Source organism: Gracilinanus agilis, chromosome 2, assembly GCF_016433145.1.
Source record: "Gracilinanus agilis isolate LMUSP501 chromosome 2, AgileGrace, whole genome shotgun sequence".
Classification (NCBI taxonomy): Eukaryota; Metazoa; Chordata; class Mammalia; order Didelphimorphia; family Didelphidae; genus Gracilinanus; species Gracilinanus agilis.
In genome coordinates, this window is record NC_058131.1 from 709,533,765 (window position 1) to 709,548,764 (window position 15,000).

Genomic DNA, 15,000 nt, shown 5'->3' on the forward strand with positions numbered 1-15,000 from the left:
TTCCTTCCTTCCTTCCTTCCTTCCTTCCTTCCTTCCTTCCTTCCTTCCTTCCTTCCTTCCTTCCTTCCTTCCTTCCTTCCTTCCTTTCTTCCTTTTTTGGCTCAAGTTTTAGCAAGGAAAGCAGAAGACAAGCTTTAAAAGTGGGGATTATGACTGAAAGCTTGTCAGACTAAAATGAAGCTCAGGTTGTCTTGACCAGGGTAGATCTGGGTTTAGGCCAGACAGCTGAGGTTCATGGATATAGCTTACTTCAAAAAGGCTGTGGTTTCACTAGGGAGGGGCCTGACGCAGCTCTTGGGGGGCCCCACACTGTTGCTGAAGGTTTTATGAGTTGCTGTGGCCCAAAATAATCACCACCTGGTAGCTTGCCCCACAGCATGGGTGTCTCTAATCTTAACCCCGCTGGTCTGCCCGGTGTTAGAAACACAGTCTGTTGCTAGATTTGTCCTTGAGATTTTTCCAGATTAGTAAAACTTGTCAGAGTCGCACTCTGAAGAGCATACCTTTTGTTCCAATTCACTCCCATACTAAGATGAGGGATCACAGTTGGATTTTATTGGAATATTTAACTGCCTTCCACTAAAACCCTGGCCGAGATAAGGAAGACAGAATAAGGAAATGAGTCAGTAGCAGTTAAAAGAAGGAGTGACTACCCATGGGGCTACATATGGGTGTAGCCATCCCTAGAAGATGGATTGATTGTCAAAGAATTGCAAATTTGGAAGGTTCCCAGGAGGTCTTTTAGTCCAGCCCTTTCTACCTCCAACCATTTAGTCACCATTCAACACAGTGTGAAAAGTGGTCATTTACCTCTACATAAAGATGTTAAATGACCTCTCCAGGTAACCCATTCTACTTTGGGCTAGCTGTAATTTTTAGGAAGTTGCCCCCTTACTTTCTTGTTTGTTATGAGTTGTTTCCATTGTGCCCCACTCTTCTTCATGACCCTCTTTGGGTTTTCTTGGCCAAGATACTGGAGTGGTTTGCCATTTCCTTCCTGAGATCATTTTATAGATGACGAGCTGAGGCAAACAGGATTAAGTGACTTGGCCAGGGTCATGTAGCTAGTGACCGTCCAAGACCAGATTTGAACTCATGAAGATGAGTCTTCCTGATTCCAAGCTCCATCCACTGCTGTCTCTTATATTAAGCTTAATCATGCTTCTTTGAAACTCCTCTCCTTTTTGCACTTGTTTAGCCCACTAGAAAATAGAATGAGTCTAACCCTTCTTCCCTTGAGTGAGAGCCTTTCAGATACCCGAGGAATACTTCCATGTCCTCCTCGAGTCTTCTCCAGACTAAATATCCCAGTTCTTTCAACTGATCCTCACATGGCATGAACCTGAGGCCCTTCACTAGCCTGATTGCTCTCCTTGGATTACTTTTCCATTTATCTGTGTCCTTCCAGGTTCATTTGTTTGAACAAAGATGAACTTAAGCAAAAATTCAACTGAAGAAAGACAAGAAAATAGAATGAGAGGTGAATCATACTCCAAGGAAGAAACAACTAGGATTTCTTTCTTATTTATCAAAGAAGGCAAGGTTGCATTGCTCAATCAGTCAGTTAAATATATATTAAGCAATTACTTTGGGCTGAGCAATGTTCAGCAGCAGGCAGAAAAAAGTCAGAAACAGACCCTCAGGGGTTTTACATTAATTATGGAGACAAATATTAAAATAATTAGAAATATACAAGATATACACAGAGCCTTTGGAAGATCATCTCTGAGGGGAAGGCATTAGCAGCTGATTGGGGGGGGGGCAAGAAAAGTCTCAGCTTGAAGGAAGCTAGGCAGGTGGAGGTGAGAAGGAAGAACGTTTCAGGTATGGGGATGAGCCAGTGCAAAGGCAAAGAGATGATAGATAGAGCATCATGAGGGAGGAACAGCCGGTAGGCTAGCCCTGTGGATGTGTAGTAAAGTTCAGGGAGGAGAATTAAGTGGAAGAAGTCTAGAAAGGTAGGTTGGTGGAGATGACATAAAGATACGGAGCAATTCCTGACTTAGTGAAGGTAATATCTAGATATAACTATTAAGATTGAACCCTGTGCTCATGGGATCCAGAGGAGATGTGAAGAAATCTATGATCTAGACAACTGTCCATATTTTGACAAAGCCACTGATCAATCATGGCCATTATCCAGCTATGACTTTGCATAGAAGGGTCTGTCTTACTCATGGGATATCTGTGTTTTTCTGTTTTAGGTCTTGGATGTGGTTTATTATACACTGCATCAGTGACCATCACATGCCAGTATTTTGATAAACGTCGGGGTCTTGCACTTGGCCTGGTTTCAACAGGTAGGTTTTCTGCTTTTATAGGGGATTTGCAGACTTCAAAATATGCCCAGAAAATGTGAGCCACAGAGAAATGTACTCCACCATTCCCCGGGGGTAGAAATACAGGTACTTCATCTCCTCCTTTCTTCACCCAAGAGAAACTACCACTCACCTTGGTCTAGGGGGTAATGCCCTGTCTAGGTGGATAACATTTAAGATGAATCCAAGACCTCATTAAATGTTGGTGTATGTTTTGTCTCCCCCCACAATTAAGGGAAGAGCAGAGAGTTCTCTCCCAGGGCTTGGCATCTCAGTGTGTTTAATCAATGCCTGTTCATTCATTCATTTGTTTTTTATTCATTCATTTATTCATATTCTCTCCATGGCTGAAGATCACAACCTATCCACACCTCTCTTTTTCTCTAAGTCCCTTCATAAGTCCTCTATAAAAAACTTAATGCACTAAGGGGGCCTTCTTTATCCTCTGTCCACCTTTCCTCACTTATATTTGCCACAGGGCTGATCCACTTTTTTTTCTCACTATATCTAGCCCAGTGAAGCTTTTCATGGTTCTCTTCACACTTGCGCCTTTGTTGGCAACATCTTACATCTTGATAACATTCACGCTGCATCTCTTCATTGCCCTTTGGTGACCTATGAAAATGTAATATCAATAGAAGTTCTTAAACCTCTAACAAACCAAAATGGAAGCTGTGTCAGTGTAGAGGCACTGAATCTATAAGCTTAATATGGTAGGTTGTTTCTTGGGCTTTTGACTGTGATCTAGTACGAAGATATGATCACTAAAGGAGCCAAATTTACGTTTATACTTTTCTCCTCTCTCAATTTCATGTGAAAAAATTTAGAAAAAGAGGTCTATTTTTTCTTCATTTTTTCTTGATAAGATTGAGTACTTTTTCTGAGGGAAATAAAATAAAATTCTACTGTTAGTGACTACATTCCTTAAAAGCTAATGTTACAATTTCTAAAAATTATACCTAGAGCTACACTAATCATTAATGGGCCTAATTTGCCTCAGAATTAGACAAGAGTATCAAATGTTCTCCAAGGAATAAAAGTAATAGCTCACCTATCTATAGTGCTTTACAATAAATCTCTTTATTCTACAGTCAATGCTCTATCTGCTGTAAATTATTATTGGCAATAAAAGACAACTGTTGTGTATTCAGTACTTTGAGCTTTCTAAAGTTCTTTCTTCACAACAACTCCATGAGGGAGATAGTATAAATATTTTAATTTTATAGATGAAAGGACTCAGAATCAGAGAAGAGAAGTCACTCATTATCATGAAACCAGTGACCAAGCTGGGACCTGAGCAGAGATGTTCTGGTTCTTTGGCATAGTCAATCTCCTAGCATAACAAAAAAAACCACCTTGCATTGTTCTGTGCTTAGTTCTTGAAAATCTTGTAGAAAATTTAATGGGAACATGATGCAGATAAGAGGTAGCAGGGAGTAGGGGAGCCTAGACAAGCTGGGTACAAATCCATCCCTTGAGAGACTTACCAACTTGTGTGACCCTGGAGAAGTCATATCATCTCTTAGTACTCCAGTGTCTTCATCTGTAAAATGGGAATAATAATTTCACTTACTCCAATGAGATAATATATACCATATGCTATATAAATGTTAACTATTATTATTCCTCTCAAGAGGTAAGAACTCAAGGACAACAGCATCCAAAGACTGACATTTCCCTCTTAACAATACTCAGAAAAATGTCTTATATCAAAATATCTTATTGTGCATTGTTTTTCAAACATCATATAAATGCTGGCTGCTACTATTATTGTTGTCATAATTATTATTGATTATATTACTTCAGTGGAACTGTCATCTCCAGGAGAATGTATGCTCCTTGAAGAAATAATTTTTTTGTATTCATGTATTTATCTTTGCCTTTGAATCCCCAGCACCTAGCAAAGGGCCTCACTTTTCAGTTTCAGAATTAATGCTTTTGGAATGAACTAAATGAATGTGTGAGTGAAGTTATCTCATGTGAATTAATTTCCCTCTCATAGTACTAGAAGAACCCCATTCACTTCTTCTCTAGTGGGACTCTTGCCCATGACCTCCCATAAATTTCCCATAAAGGGTTCACCTAATAAACTGAGAGTAAATAGAAGAGATTTCTCTAGATCAAGAATTCTTCACCTATTTTCATATATTGGCCATCTGATGATGCCTGTGGATCCCTTCTCAGAATAATATTTTTAATGCAAAAAAATTGACAGGATGACAAATTCAGCTAATGAAATGGAAAAAGAATGAGCAAAATATTGTTTAAGAGACATTCCTGGACCCCAGCTTAAGAACACCTGCTCTAGATCGCTGGACATTGTGGCAATGCCCATGTAATATATGGAATGTCAATCTAGCATCACTCCCATATGCCAGATGTCACACTATCTTTCTTTTCACAGCAAATTCTCTTGGATGATATCTATAAAGTGTGTAAATGATCAACAAATATAGTTTTATTTCTTCCACTTCCCCAGCCTTGCAACTTTGTACAGATTGTGTTTAATTTGGCAGATGCATGCATCTGGTAAATACAAGGAATCTTGATTGTTTTCTCCCCATGAGACAGAAACCGAAATCTCCAGAGCTCTCTGAGGTGCCTAATGGTTCAAGGTATCAAGCTCAGAGTTTTAGCGTAGAATAGTTATGTGCTCTGAATGGAAAAACTGCTAATAGGCTTTAAAATGTACAGAAGGAAGAGTGAGATTTTGGAACAGTTCCATGGGTTGTTTAGAAATTTTCAAAAGATGTATTTCCTTACAAAGATACCATCTCATGGCTACTGTGCATGTTTGGAGTGTTCAGTTCTGAGTGCCATTTTATAAGGAGAGCACTGATAAGCTTCAGGGAGAATGACCCAAAGAGGACATCCAAAAAAGGGGAGGTTTTGAGTTCATGTCATATGAGGATCAACTGAAGGAACCAGGGGTATTTAGCCCAGAAGCATGATGGCTAACTTCAAGTTTTGGAAGGATTGTGATGTGGTAGAGGGACTGGATTCATTTTGCTTGGCCGCAAAGGGCAGAACAAAGGACAATGGGTAGAAAGTTAGGATTGATGTAAGGAACAAAATGTCTATTGGGCTTCCTTGAGAAATAGGAGGGATTCCCCATCATCGAAGATCTATATATGATGGCTGGATCCTCACTTCCCATCTTCCCTCATCAATTGTGATTCTTCAGCAGATGAGGCTTAAACTAGCTGGCCACTAAGTTCTTTGAATCTCTAAATGTACTGCTTGGAATCTTTAAAAAAAAAAAAAAAAGCTATCCTTGCTCACAGCCTCAGGGAATAAGACATTCACTCATTCAATTATCAGTAAAAATTCATGAGGCTCCTATGATGTGCCAGGTATATCAGTGATAGGGACACAAAAGGAGACAAAAGACAGTCCCAGTCCTCAAGGAGCTCATAATCATTTAACTTATATTTCTTGTGCACCTACTATGTACCAGGTACTGTACGAGGTGCCATGGATGGAAAGATCAAGACAAAACTCCAATAGCCTCTACCCTCAAGGAACTTACAGTCTACTGATTTCCCATTTCTAAATTCTGGTTTTCTTTTAAAGAAGAACTTGAGAGTAACCATCAATAGTTACAGAAGGGGGACCTAAGAAAAATAGCAGGTGCCTTCCAGCATTGTGGTGAAAACCAAATGAGATAATCGTTCAGTGTTTAAGCATAATGCCTCGCATATAGTGAGTGCTACATATGAGTGTTTTCTTACATATATACACGCATGCATCCCTAATTTGCATCACGTTTTGCTGGAGCTTATCTGTGGATGGAGCACAATTAGTAAGACCTAGCCAGTTTCCCTTGATTTAGCACGTTCTCTCAGGATGGGGCCCCAGTTAATTTATGAGGCCATTTTGCATGTGACTACCTTTTTACATTCTTACTTCTATTATTTTTTTTAAACCCTTAATTTTGGTGTATTGGCTACTTGGTGGAAGAGTGGTAAGGCTGGGCCATGGGGGTCAAGTGACTTGCCCAGGGTCACACAGCTGGGAAGTGGCTGAGGCCGGGTTTGAACCCAGGACCTCCCGTCTCTAGGCCTGACTCTTACTTCTATTATTTTTACCTTATTCTGGCTTCTTGGGTGCCTACCAAACTCACTTGGGAAAAGAGGGAGGGATGGTCAGGAGGACCAGATACAACTTCATCATAATAGCTTTGGAGAGCATCTTGGTGAGGGGAGAGATTGGTAGAAGAGAAACCGCTGTGAATTTTGTTTACTTATCTACTGGCTGAAAAGAGTCATTACTTAATAGCATGTATGCTTTTTGAGAGCAGAAACTATGCTTTTTTTGTCTTTCGATCCTCAGCCTGGCATAGAGTAAGTGTTTAATAAGTGCCCAGTGAATGAATGAATGAATGGATATACACTCATCCAGAGGGATTTTTTTTTCTAAAATATCCAAGCCTTTAGAATTTCCCATAAAAATGGCAGCCAAGCTTGGTTGAAAAGATGACGTGAGATGCCCAAGCTTGGCTTTGAAGGTCCCTCTCGGTGTGAGTCATTAGATAAAGTCTGAACTGTCTTCTTTTCCTTTCTAGGGTCAAGCATTGGAATTTTTATATATGCTGCACTTCAGTTGGAACTGGTTCAACTCTACGGATTAGACGGGTGTCTACTCATCGTGGGCGCCTTAGCGCTGAATATCTTACCTTGTGGCATTCTAATGCGGCCCCTGGAACCCTCTGCTTGCCCTCAACCTGAAAAAGCTCCCGTCGAAAGTGTTTCAGCCCAGTACTCCATTTACAAGGAGAAAGAGAAGGTCCCGGAGGAGAACGTTAGCATGCTTGAGAAAGGCTACGGGGAAGAGAAGTTTGGGAGTCCTTTGGTCACCAGCGACTCCAAACGGGAGAGTCCGTTCCACGAGAAGGAGGCAGCCACGGTGCAGACAAAGGAAACGGAGGTTTACAAAAAGAAAGAATCGGAACAGAAGAATTTTTGTAAACAGTTGGCCAAGAAAAATTGGCAGATGTGCCAGAACTACTGGACAGAGACCGTGTCCTTATTCAAGAATCGAATCTTTACCGCCCTCTTCATCGCCATCTTGCTTTTGGACATCGGGGCCTTTCCGCCTTTGCTGCTAATGGAAGATGTGGCCAGAGATGCCAACGTGCCGGATGAAGACTTTGTCATTCCCCTCGTGTCGATCCTAGGCATTATGACGGCCGTTGGCAAGTTTCTCTTAGGAGTGCTAGCTGACTTAAAGTTTATCAACACTTTATATCTCTATGTGCTCAGCTTGATACTCACCAGCCTGACCTTGTGTGCTATTCCCTTTGCCAAAAGCTACCTCGGATTGGCAATCATTTGTGGGTTAATAGGGTTTTTCACTGGCAACTGGTCCATCTTCCCATACGTGACTACCAAGGCTGTGGGAATTGAGAAACTGACCCATGCCTATGGGATTTTAATGTTCTTTGCAGGAGTTGGAAATTGCCTGGGACCACCCATTGTCGGTAAGTTTGGGGGGCTCTGGGGGACAATGAAAAACAGCAAAATAGGTTTTCTTTTGTTACTCATCTGTAGGGCAGCCGACAGCCATTTGCTGAGCCCCTATTATTGGCCAAGTATTTGGTGATCCAGAGAAAAAAGTGAAACCAATGCTGCCTTCAAGGAGATTGCATTCTCTCTTGGGAGGCAACGTGTACATGTCATGGTAGATATATGGGATCGATATAAAGCGCTTGGAGGGAGGGCATCATTCAGGGAAGATGGGCACCTCTTGGTGTCTGCTGGTCACCCTCTTATAGGGTCTAAGACCTCTTGTGACCATGAGAGGTCATAAGAGGATCTCCTCTGAGATCCAAGAAGCTGTAGCATGCTCAGGGGCCACTTCCATCCCCCCAAACTCCCCAGTAAGGCACTGGAGAAATGAACAAAAAGAAGCTTTAATCCTTACCTTCAGGGAGCTTCCATTCTCCTGAAGGCATCTGACCCATCTTGACAGGAACATAGACTCTTGCTTTCACTAAATCCAGGTGAAATGGTCAAGATAGGCCACAGAGCACTTATAACTAGGTTAAATGATAAGGGCTTTTCCCTAGATTTTGAGCAGGTTGAGGACACTTGCAGCCATCCTTCAGCAGCAAAGAAACAGAAAAGCAATCACAAGCTACTCCAGGTCCCACTGCCCTCTGGGGAGCTTTGCTCTTCATTTGACTTCCCTCCTGCTCCCTTCTGCCATTAACTTTGGTTCTCTATGCACATATCTCAGTTCCTGGAGTTGATCTGAGGGCTCCTTTTGTGTCCCTTGCTTCTAGCAGAGTTTATGCTGCCCCAGGCACAAAACCTTTCAGATGTACAAACTGCCTTTCTCAGATATCCAGTGATGTTGGTGGTGATAATACTATTATTCCCATTTTTCTGGATGAGTAAGAAAAGGCTCCAAAAGGTTAATTAATTTGCTAAAGGCCAGATGGTGTCAGAACTGGTATTTGAACCCACGGCTCCTGACTCTCTACTATATTTTTCCATCTGGCTGTCTCCTGATAGGATTAGAATATTTTTACAAAATTAAGAAGTCATATCACCTGTTGTACCCAATGTTCTACACTGCCTCTTGGGTAAAGAAGTCCTCTGTGGAGCCAAGATGCCGTTACTTCCTTCCCTAGCACTTGAGAAAAAGACCTACCTTTTCAAGAGAGTTATACGGTCGTCGGCTTCCAAAGGCACAGAGTTTCAGTGTTGCCTCTAGGGCATATAGAAGAGATAGAAGATCAGTTTGGTGGGACTGTAGACTGCCATAAGGGGAGTAATAATATATAACAAGGCTGGAAAGATAGGGCCATGCTGTGAAGGGTTTTAAGCCAAAAGGAGCAATTGATTTTTGATCCTAGAGGCAAAAGGGAGCCATGAGAGTTTATTGAGGAGAGGAGTAATGAGGTCAGATCTGTACTCAAAAAAAATCAGTTTTTACTAGATTACCTCATCCCTGGAATGCTCTCCCTCCTCACCCTGACCTCTTCCATCAAGACACAGTTCAAGCACCTCCTCTTCCCTGATCTATCTGGTGCCCTCCCTCCCCAACAGTGTTGTATTTTATCTATTTTCTCTTTATTCTGTATATCCTTATATATGTCCATACTGTCTCCTCCAGTCAAATGTAAGCTCTTTGGGGGGGGGGGGGATGGTTTCCTTTATTGTCCTTATATCCATAGCATCTAGCACAGTGCCTGGCCCATTGCTGTCTCTTAATAAATGCCTGTTAGTTGATTGATTCATTAATGCTTGAATTTAGAATTGGAAATTACATTAGAAACCATCTGGTCCAACCACCTCATTTTGCAGATGAGGAAACTGAGGTTATGAACCTAAGCAGCTTGCCCTGGGTTAATAGTTAATAGTGACAGTTAATATTGACAGCTAATCAGTAGTCAACTGACAAGTATTTATTAAATGCCTACTATGCGCTGGGCTCTGTGCTACAAACTGGGGATACAAAGACCAAAAATGGAACTTTACCTGCCCTCCGGGAAACTCCATTCTATCTGGCAAGATGACACGGATAGATCACATTTAATAAATGAAAAAGTACAAGGTAGTTTGGGAAGGGTGGACCCTGGCAGTAGGGGCTTAAGGGATCAGGAAGGACTTCATGAAGAATGGAGAGGTTGATCTTTTATAGGGCTAACCATCTATTTATGTAAATCATTTGTAGGAGGTCTTAGGGTTCATCAAGTGCTTTACATTCATGATCTCATTTGTATCTCATGATAGCCTTAAGTGGTGGTTGCTCTTCATCATTATCACACCACCATCATCATCATCACCATCATCATTTTCATCATTTTTGTTCCCATTTTACAGATAAGCAAACTGATGTCCCAGCAACTTTCCATAGAACCTTCCAGTTCCTATCAGTGGTGCATGATTCAAATCTAGGTCCTCCTAAGTCCAAGAATGGCATCTATTCTGTTCTGCTTTTAGGTAGTGAGGAACTGAGCTAGGATTCGAATCCAAGTCATCCAAAGCCAGTGCTCCTTTCCCTACACCTCCCAGTCCTCCCAGATATACCTAGTTGAATACCCAGTCTAGATTTGATTTCAAATCCTTATTGCCTCTTAATTCAATTAAACATTTCTTAAGTCTTTTTGTCTACTATGAGGAATATAACCCATTTACAGGTAAGTACTGGATCCTCAGGTACAAGAGCTATGATTTCATCTGTATAGAACCCTCTTGGAGTGGAGCTCCCTCCACCAAATCAGCTCATGGCTAGTCTGTGACTAAGTAAATAAACCCTGAGGAGTTGCTTGAGAGAAGTTAAGTGACTTCTCCAAGGTCACACAGCTAATGAATGTCTGAGGTGGGATTTGCTCTCCGGTCTTGCCTGGAGGTAACTCTAACCAATACACCATCTGCAAAGTCTATACAAAATTATTCCCAATGGGAGAGGGTGCTGGCAGGGGGCACAGAAGGGATTCGCTTTGGGGAATGTGAGGGAAAGTGATCCATCCATCCGTGGTTCTTTTTGGCAGGTTGGTTTTATGACTGGACACAGAACTACGACGTCGCCTTCTACTTTTGTGGATTATGTGTCCTGATCGGCGGGGTGGTTCTGCTGCTTGCTGCCTTACCTTGGGGGAACATGTGTCACAGAGACAGCGCCAAGCCTGCCCCAAAGCCTTACGTTTACCAAGCTGCATCTAATGCATAGGGGAACACTGGGATGCCTCCTAGGGCCATTTTATGCTCTCTCTCTCTCTAGCAAAGTCCTCAAGAGAGTTTGCAAGTGGCTCAAGCAGTCAAGACCCCTTTTCTATTAGACAAACTCCCCAGTGGCTGGCTCGTAGCCGCCATCGCCATCACCCTTCCCCAGCCTCGTCGGCTGTATTTTCTTGTTGCCCGTCAATCAGGGTCTCTTTTGCTACACCGTTGCCCCCATTTCAAGGTTTTGAAATGGTAACAAACTTGGATGGCATGAGGAGATGCCCTCTGCATTGAGGGGTGACATCTCCGTGTCCACTTTGCCAGCCCCATAATGAGATACCCAGAAGGGAAGTCTTCTGCATTGCCAACGGTGAAGCAGCCAGTCTATCGAGATGCGCACAGATGCCATTGGGATCTTCTGGATCCTCTTCTCTTGGCCATATTAGCTGATTAACCACTTGAAGTTTTGTTTTAAAAACTGATCAAGAGAAGCAACCCAAATTCACCAGGAATGAACATTTTTCTGGAAAGGGGCATTCAAAATGGCAGCCGAGCCAGATGACAGTCCCTGTCGGGATTCCGTGATATTGTCTTATTTTTTGTTTCCTAAGCATCTTGAGTTCATTCAGTGTCCTGCTGAGCACACACACAGCACAGTTCCCTGGCCTCAAGGACTTTGCAGAGGGGCAGGTGAGCTCCCACTATGCTGTCGCCCCGGGACCTGACCTAGGTTGTTTGCTAACCAAAACACGACCCACTCTTAGTAGGTGGCACCCATTCAACAGATGTTCCACTAAGGAGGGCCAGGTGGGAGGGTGCCATTTCCAGTTCTGAGATTTCAAATTGGAAATCCTGATGTCGATCATTCCATTAGTGCAAAGGGGAGCCTTCCGTTAGGTTTGAACACAGCCCAGTTGCACACTTAAAGCAATTGTGGCTACCCATGTGGCCATTCTTCCAGGATAACTGTTTACAATGTTTGTCTTCAGATTTGAGGGGAACCATGGGGCCAGGGGTGGGGGCATTGGTTAAGTGGGGAGGGAGGAATGAGAACTCGGTGCTTTGGTCCAGCTAATTCCAGGAAAGCCATCTTAGAAAGAAAAAGAGACATTGAACAAGTCCACATTGTTCTGAGGTTCTTCTCAGGGGGAAAGAGGAATTCTCTTGAGGTTCAAAAAGAGAGGAAAAAGCAACCCAGACATTGAGAAGGTTTCAGCAAGCCACAAATGGCTTCTTAAGCAGGGATTGCCCTTCCCCGAAGTGCCAAAATTCTCTCCTCGTTTTTTTTGGAAGTGTAAGATATGGAATTTTATCGTCTACTTCTTTGCTGTCTTCCCTGTGAGGCATCTAAAGCACTTTACAATCATGAATTGCCTCACAACCTCCCAGGGAAAGAAGTAGTCAACACTTAGAGAGATGGGGAGACCCAGGCACTTGCCTCAGCTTACCCCAGAGGGCAGGGATGGATCTGGAGAGGACTTTTGGACTCTCTTCCTATATCCTCCAGGAATTTTTTTTACCCCCTATGGTTGTCTTGAGGTGTTGGCTGATAAGGACAGGTATTATTAATTAAGAAAGAAACAAAAACTCAGCAATGGGTTTGGTGTTTAAAACATCTTTTTTTTTTTTTCAACATGAGTTCAGGATGCTCATCTGTAATGAACACAAATGACAAGCTTGTTTACCTCATATGTATGGACACATTTGACAGGAGGGGATTGTCAGGGTGTCTTTTTTTTGCCATATGTGTCTGTTAATTTTGCTCTGTTCATGTTTTTCTCACTGTCTAGGAAACACATTTTAAGTTACAATAAAACATTTATTGTCTCAATGTAGGTGGCTTTTCCTGAGTGGTCCCTTTATTATCCTGTTGTTTCTAGCATACAAACCAGAGGAATCAAAATCTGAAGTTGCAAATCCCATCTCAACTATATCTGGCACAGCATATAGAGCACTGGGCCTGGGCCCAGAAAACTCTGAGTTAAAACCCTGCCTCAGGACACTTACTAGCTGTGTGACCATGGGCAAGTCTTTTGCCTTTGTTTGCCTTAGTTTCCTCAGCTATAAAATGGGGATAATAATAGCTTCTACCTCCCAAATTTGTGAGGATAAAATCAGATAACGGTTTAAAATGCTTAGCATAGTGCCTGACACATAGTAGGTACTTAATAACTGCTTCCCTCCCTTTTTCTCTCTGTCCCTCTTTCCCTCCCTTCCTTCCCTCTCTTCCTTCTCTTCCTCTTTCCCTCTCTCCCTTCCTTCCCTTCCCTCCTTCCCTCCATTCTTTCCCTCTTTCCCTCCCTTCTTTCTCTCCCTCTTTCCCTCTCTGTCTTCCTTCCCTTCCCTCCTTCCCTCCATTCTTTCCCTCCTTCCCTCCCTTCTTTCTCTCCCTCTTTCCCTCTCTGTCTTCCTTCCCTTCCTCCTTCCCTCCCTTCCTTCCTTTCAGCTCAGTACATCACTTACATAGTGTTTTGCAATTCCATACCATTCAGCACAGAAGAGCATTTACCTGGACAGAAAGAACCCAGTCCTGTCCTCAGGAGCTTACATTCTACTGAAGGAACAAATAAGTCCAGGACAAGGAAGATTAAGGAGGGCGAGAACCCAAACAAACAGGGTGAACAGGGAAGGCTACCAGAAAGAAGCCTTAAAGGAGATGGTATTTGGGGAGTTGGCAATGAGGAGGGAATGTGTGCAGAATGGAATGCATGCAAGGAGGAGATGGAATTTCTAGTTTGGCTGGGATGTAGAAAGCACGAGCTGAGTAACATGGGAGAAAGCTAGGATGATAGATGGATGCCAGAGAGGAGGGCCTTCCAGTGTCAGACTAAGGAGCTTGCAGGAGGTCCTGGGGGCAGTCGGGCACCAAAGCCTTCTGAGCAGACGAGTGACTTACGTGGGAGATTCCAATTTGTCAACTATGTGGAGGAAGGAGTTGAAGATCAGGGGACCGGAAGCTGGGAGACCAAGTAGGGGACTTTTCTGATAGACTAAGTGAAAGGGGAGGAGAGTCTGAAATGGGAGGACTGTAAGTGTAGAGAGGAAGGAGGTTGTAGAGGCACAAGCCAACACATTTCATGCCCATGAGAGCTGTCAGAACGTGGACTGGTAAGTCCTCCCCCTTTGGGGGACTGCACAAGCAGGGGCGAATGCCTGCTCGCCAATTATATTTTGGCAGAGATTCCCTCCGGACAGGATGGGCCAGATGGCTGCTGAGCTTCCTTTCCCCTTCCAAGGCTGGGATTGTGATTAGGTAGCAGCCCTTCAGAAACCTAGTTTGCTTATTTGTATTTAGGTCAATGGCTTGGCAAAGAGGTGACTTGTCACCTATACAGAATTATCTCAAGATACCTGGGATGGGTAAAGATGTTCTTCCCGAGTCTATTTAATTTTGCTAAAGGGAACAATTTATATGATGTCATAACATGATGGGGCAGCTAGATGATGCAGAGGATAGAGCACCTGGCCTGGAGTCAGGAAGACATCTTCCTGAGTTCAGATCTGGCTTTAGACATAGAATAGCTGTGTGATCTTGGACAAGTCACTAAACCCTGTTTGCCTCAGTTTCTTCATCTGTCAAATGAGCTGGAGAAGGAAATGGCAAATCCCTCTAATAGATTTGCCAAGAAAATCCCAAATGGCGTCACAAAGACTCAGACATGACTGAAATGACTGAACAATAGCAATTATGTCATACCAATGGATTGTTTCTCCTCCACCCCCAACCCTGCTCAGCCACGTAAATAGAAACATTTAGAACTGACCCCAAATGGATTTAACTTCTCTCTAGGTACCCCCCTCCTCTGCCATGTCTCCAACTGCCTCTCCACCAGAAACATACCTAGAGGGACTCCTTCCCTAAATCCCTGCTCACCTGATTGGAACTACTTTCCTGGAACACCATTTCAAGAAAACCTCAGTAATACCTCACTTTGACCTCCCTTCCAGCCATATCTCCCATGTCCAACTGCCTGACTGCCCACACCAGAGCTCACATCACCTCCTCTTCC

The 15,000-nt window shown here is 43.0% G+C and overlaps 1 protein-coding gene across 1 annotated transcript; it reads left to right on the top strand.

Annotated features, from left to right (window-relative positions):
• Positions 1-2,176: 2,176 nt before the first annotated feature.
• SLC16A9 (solute carrier family 16 member 9) lies at positions 2,177-12,825 on the top strand. Its single transcript, XM_044660329.1, has 3 exons — positions 2,177-2,300; positions 6,883-7,797; positions 10,819-12,825. Exons 1-3 carry the CDS (start codon positions 2,177-2,179, stop codon positions 10,995-10,997), a joined length of 1,218 nt encoding a protein of 405 aa, XP_044516264.1. The 3' UTR covers positions 10,998-12,825.
• Positions 12,826-15,000: the final 2,175 nt, after the last annotated feature.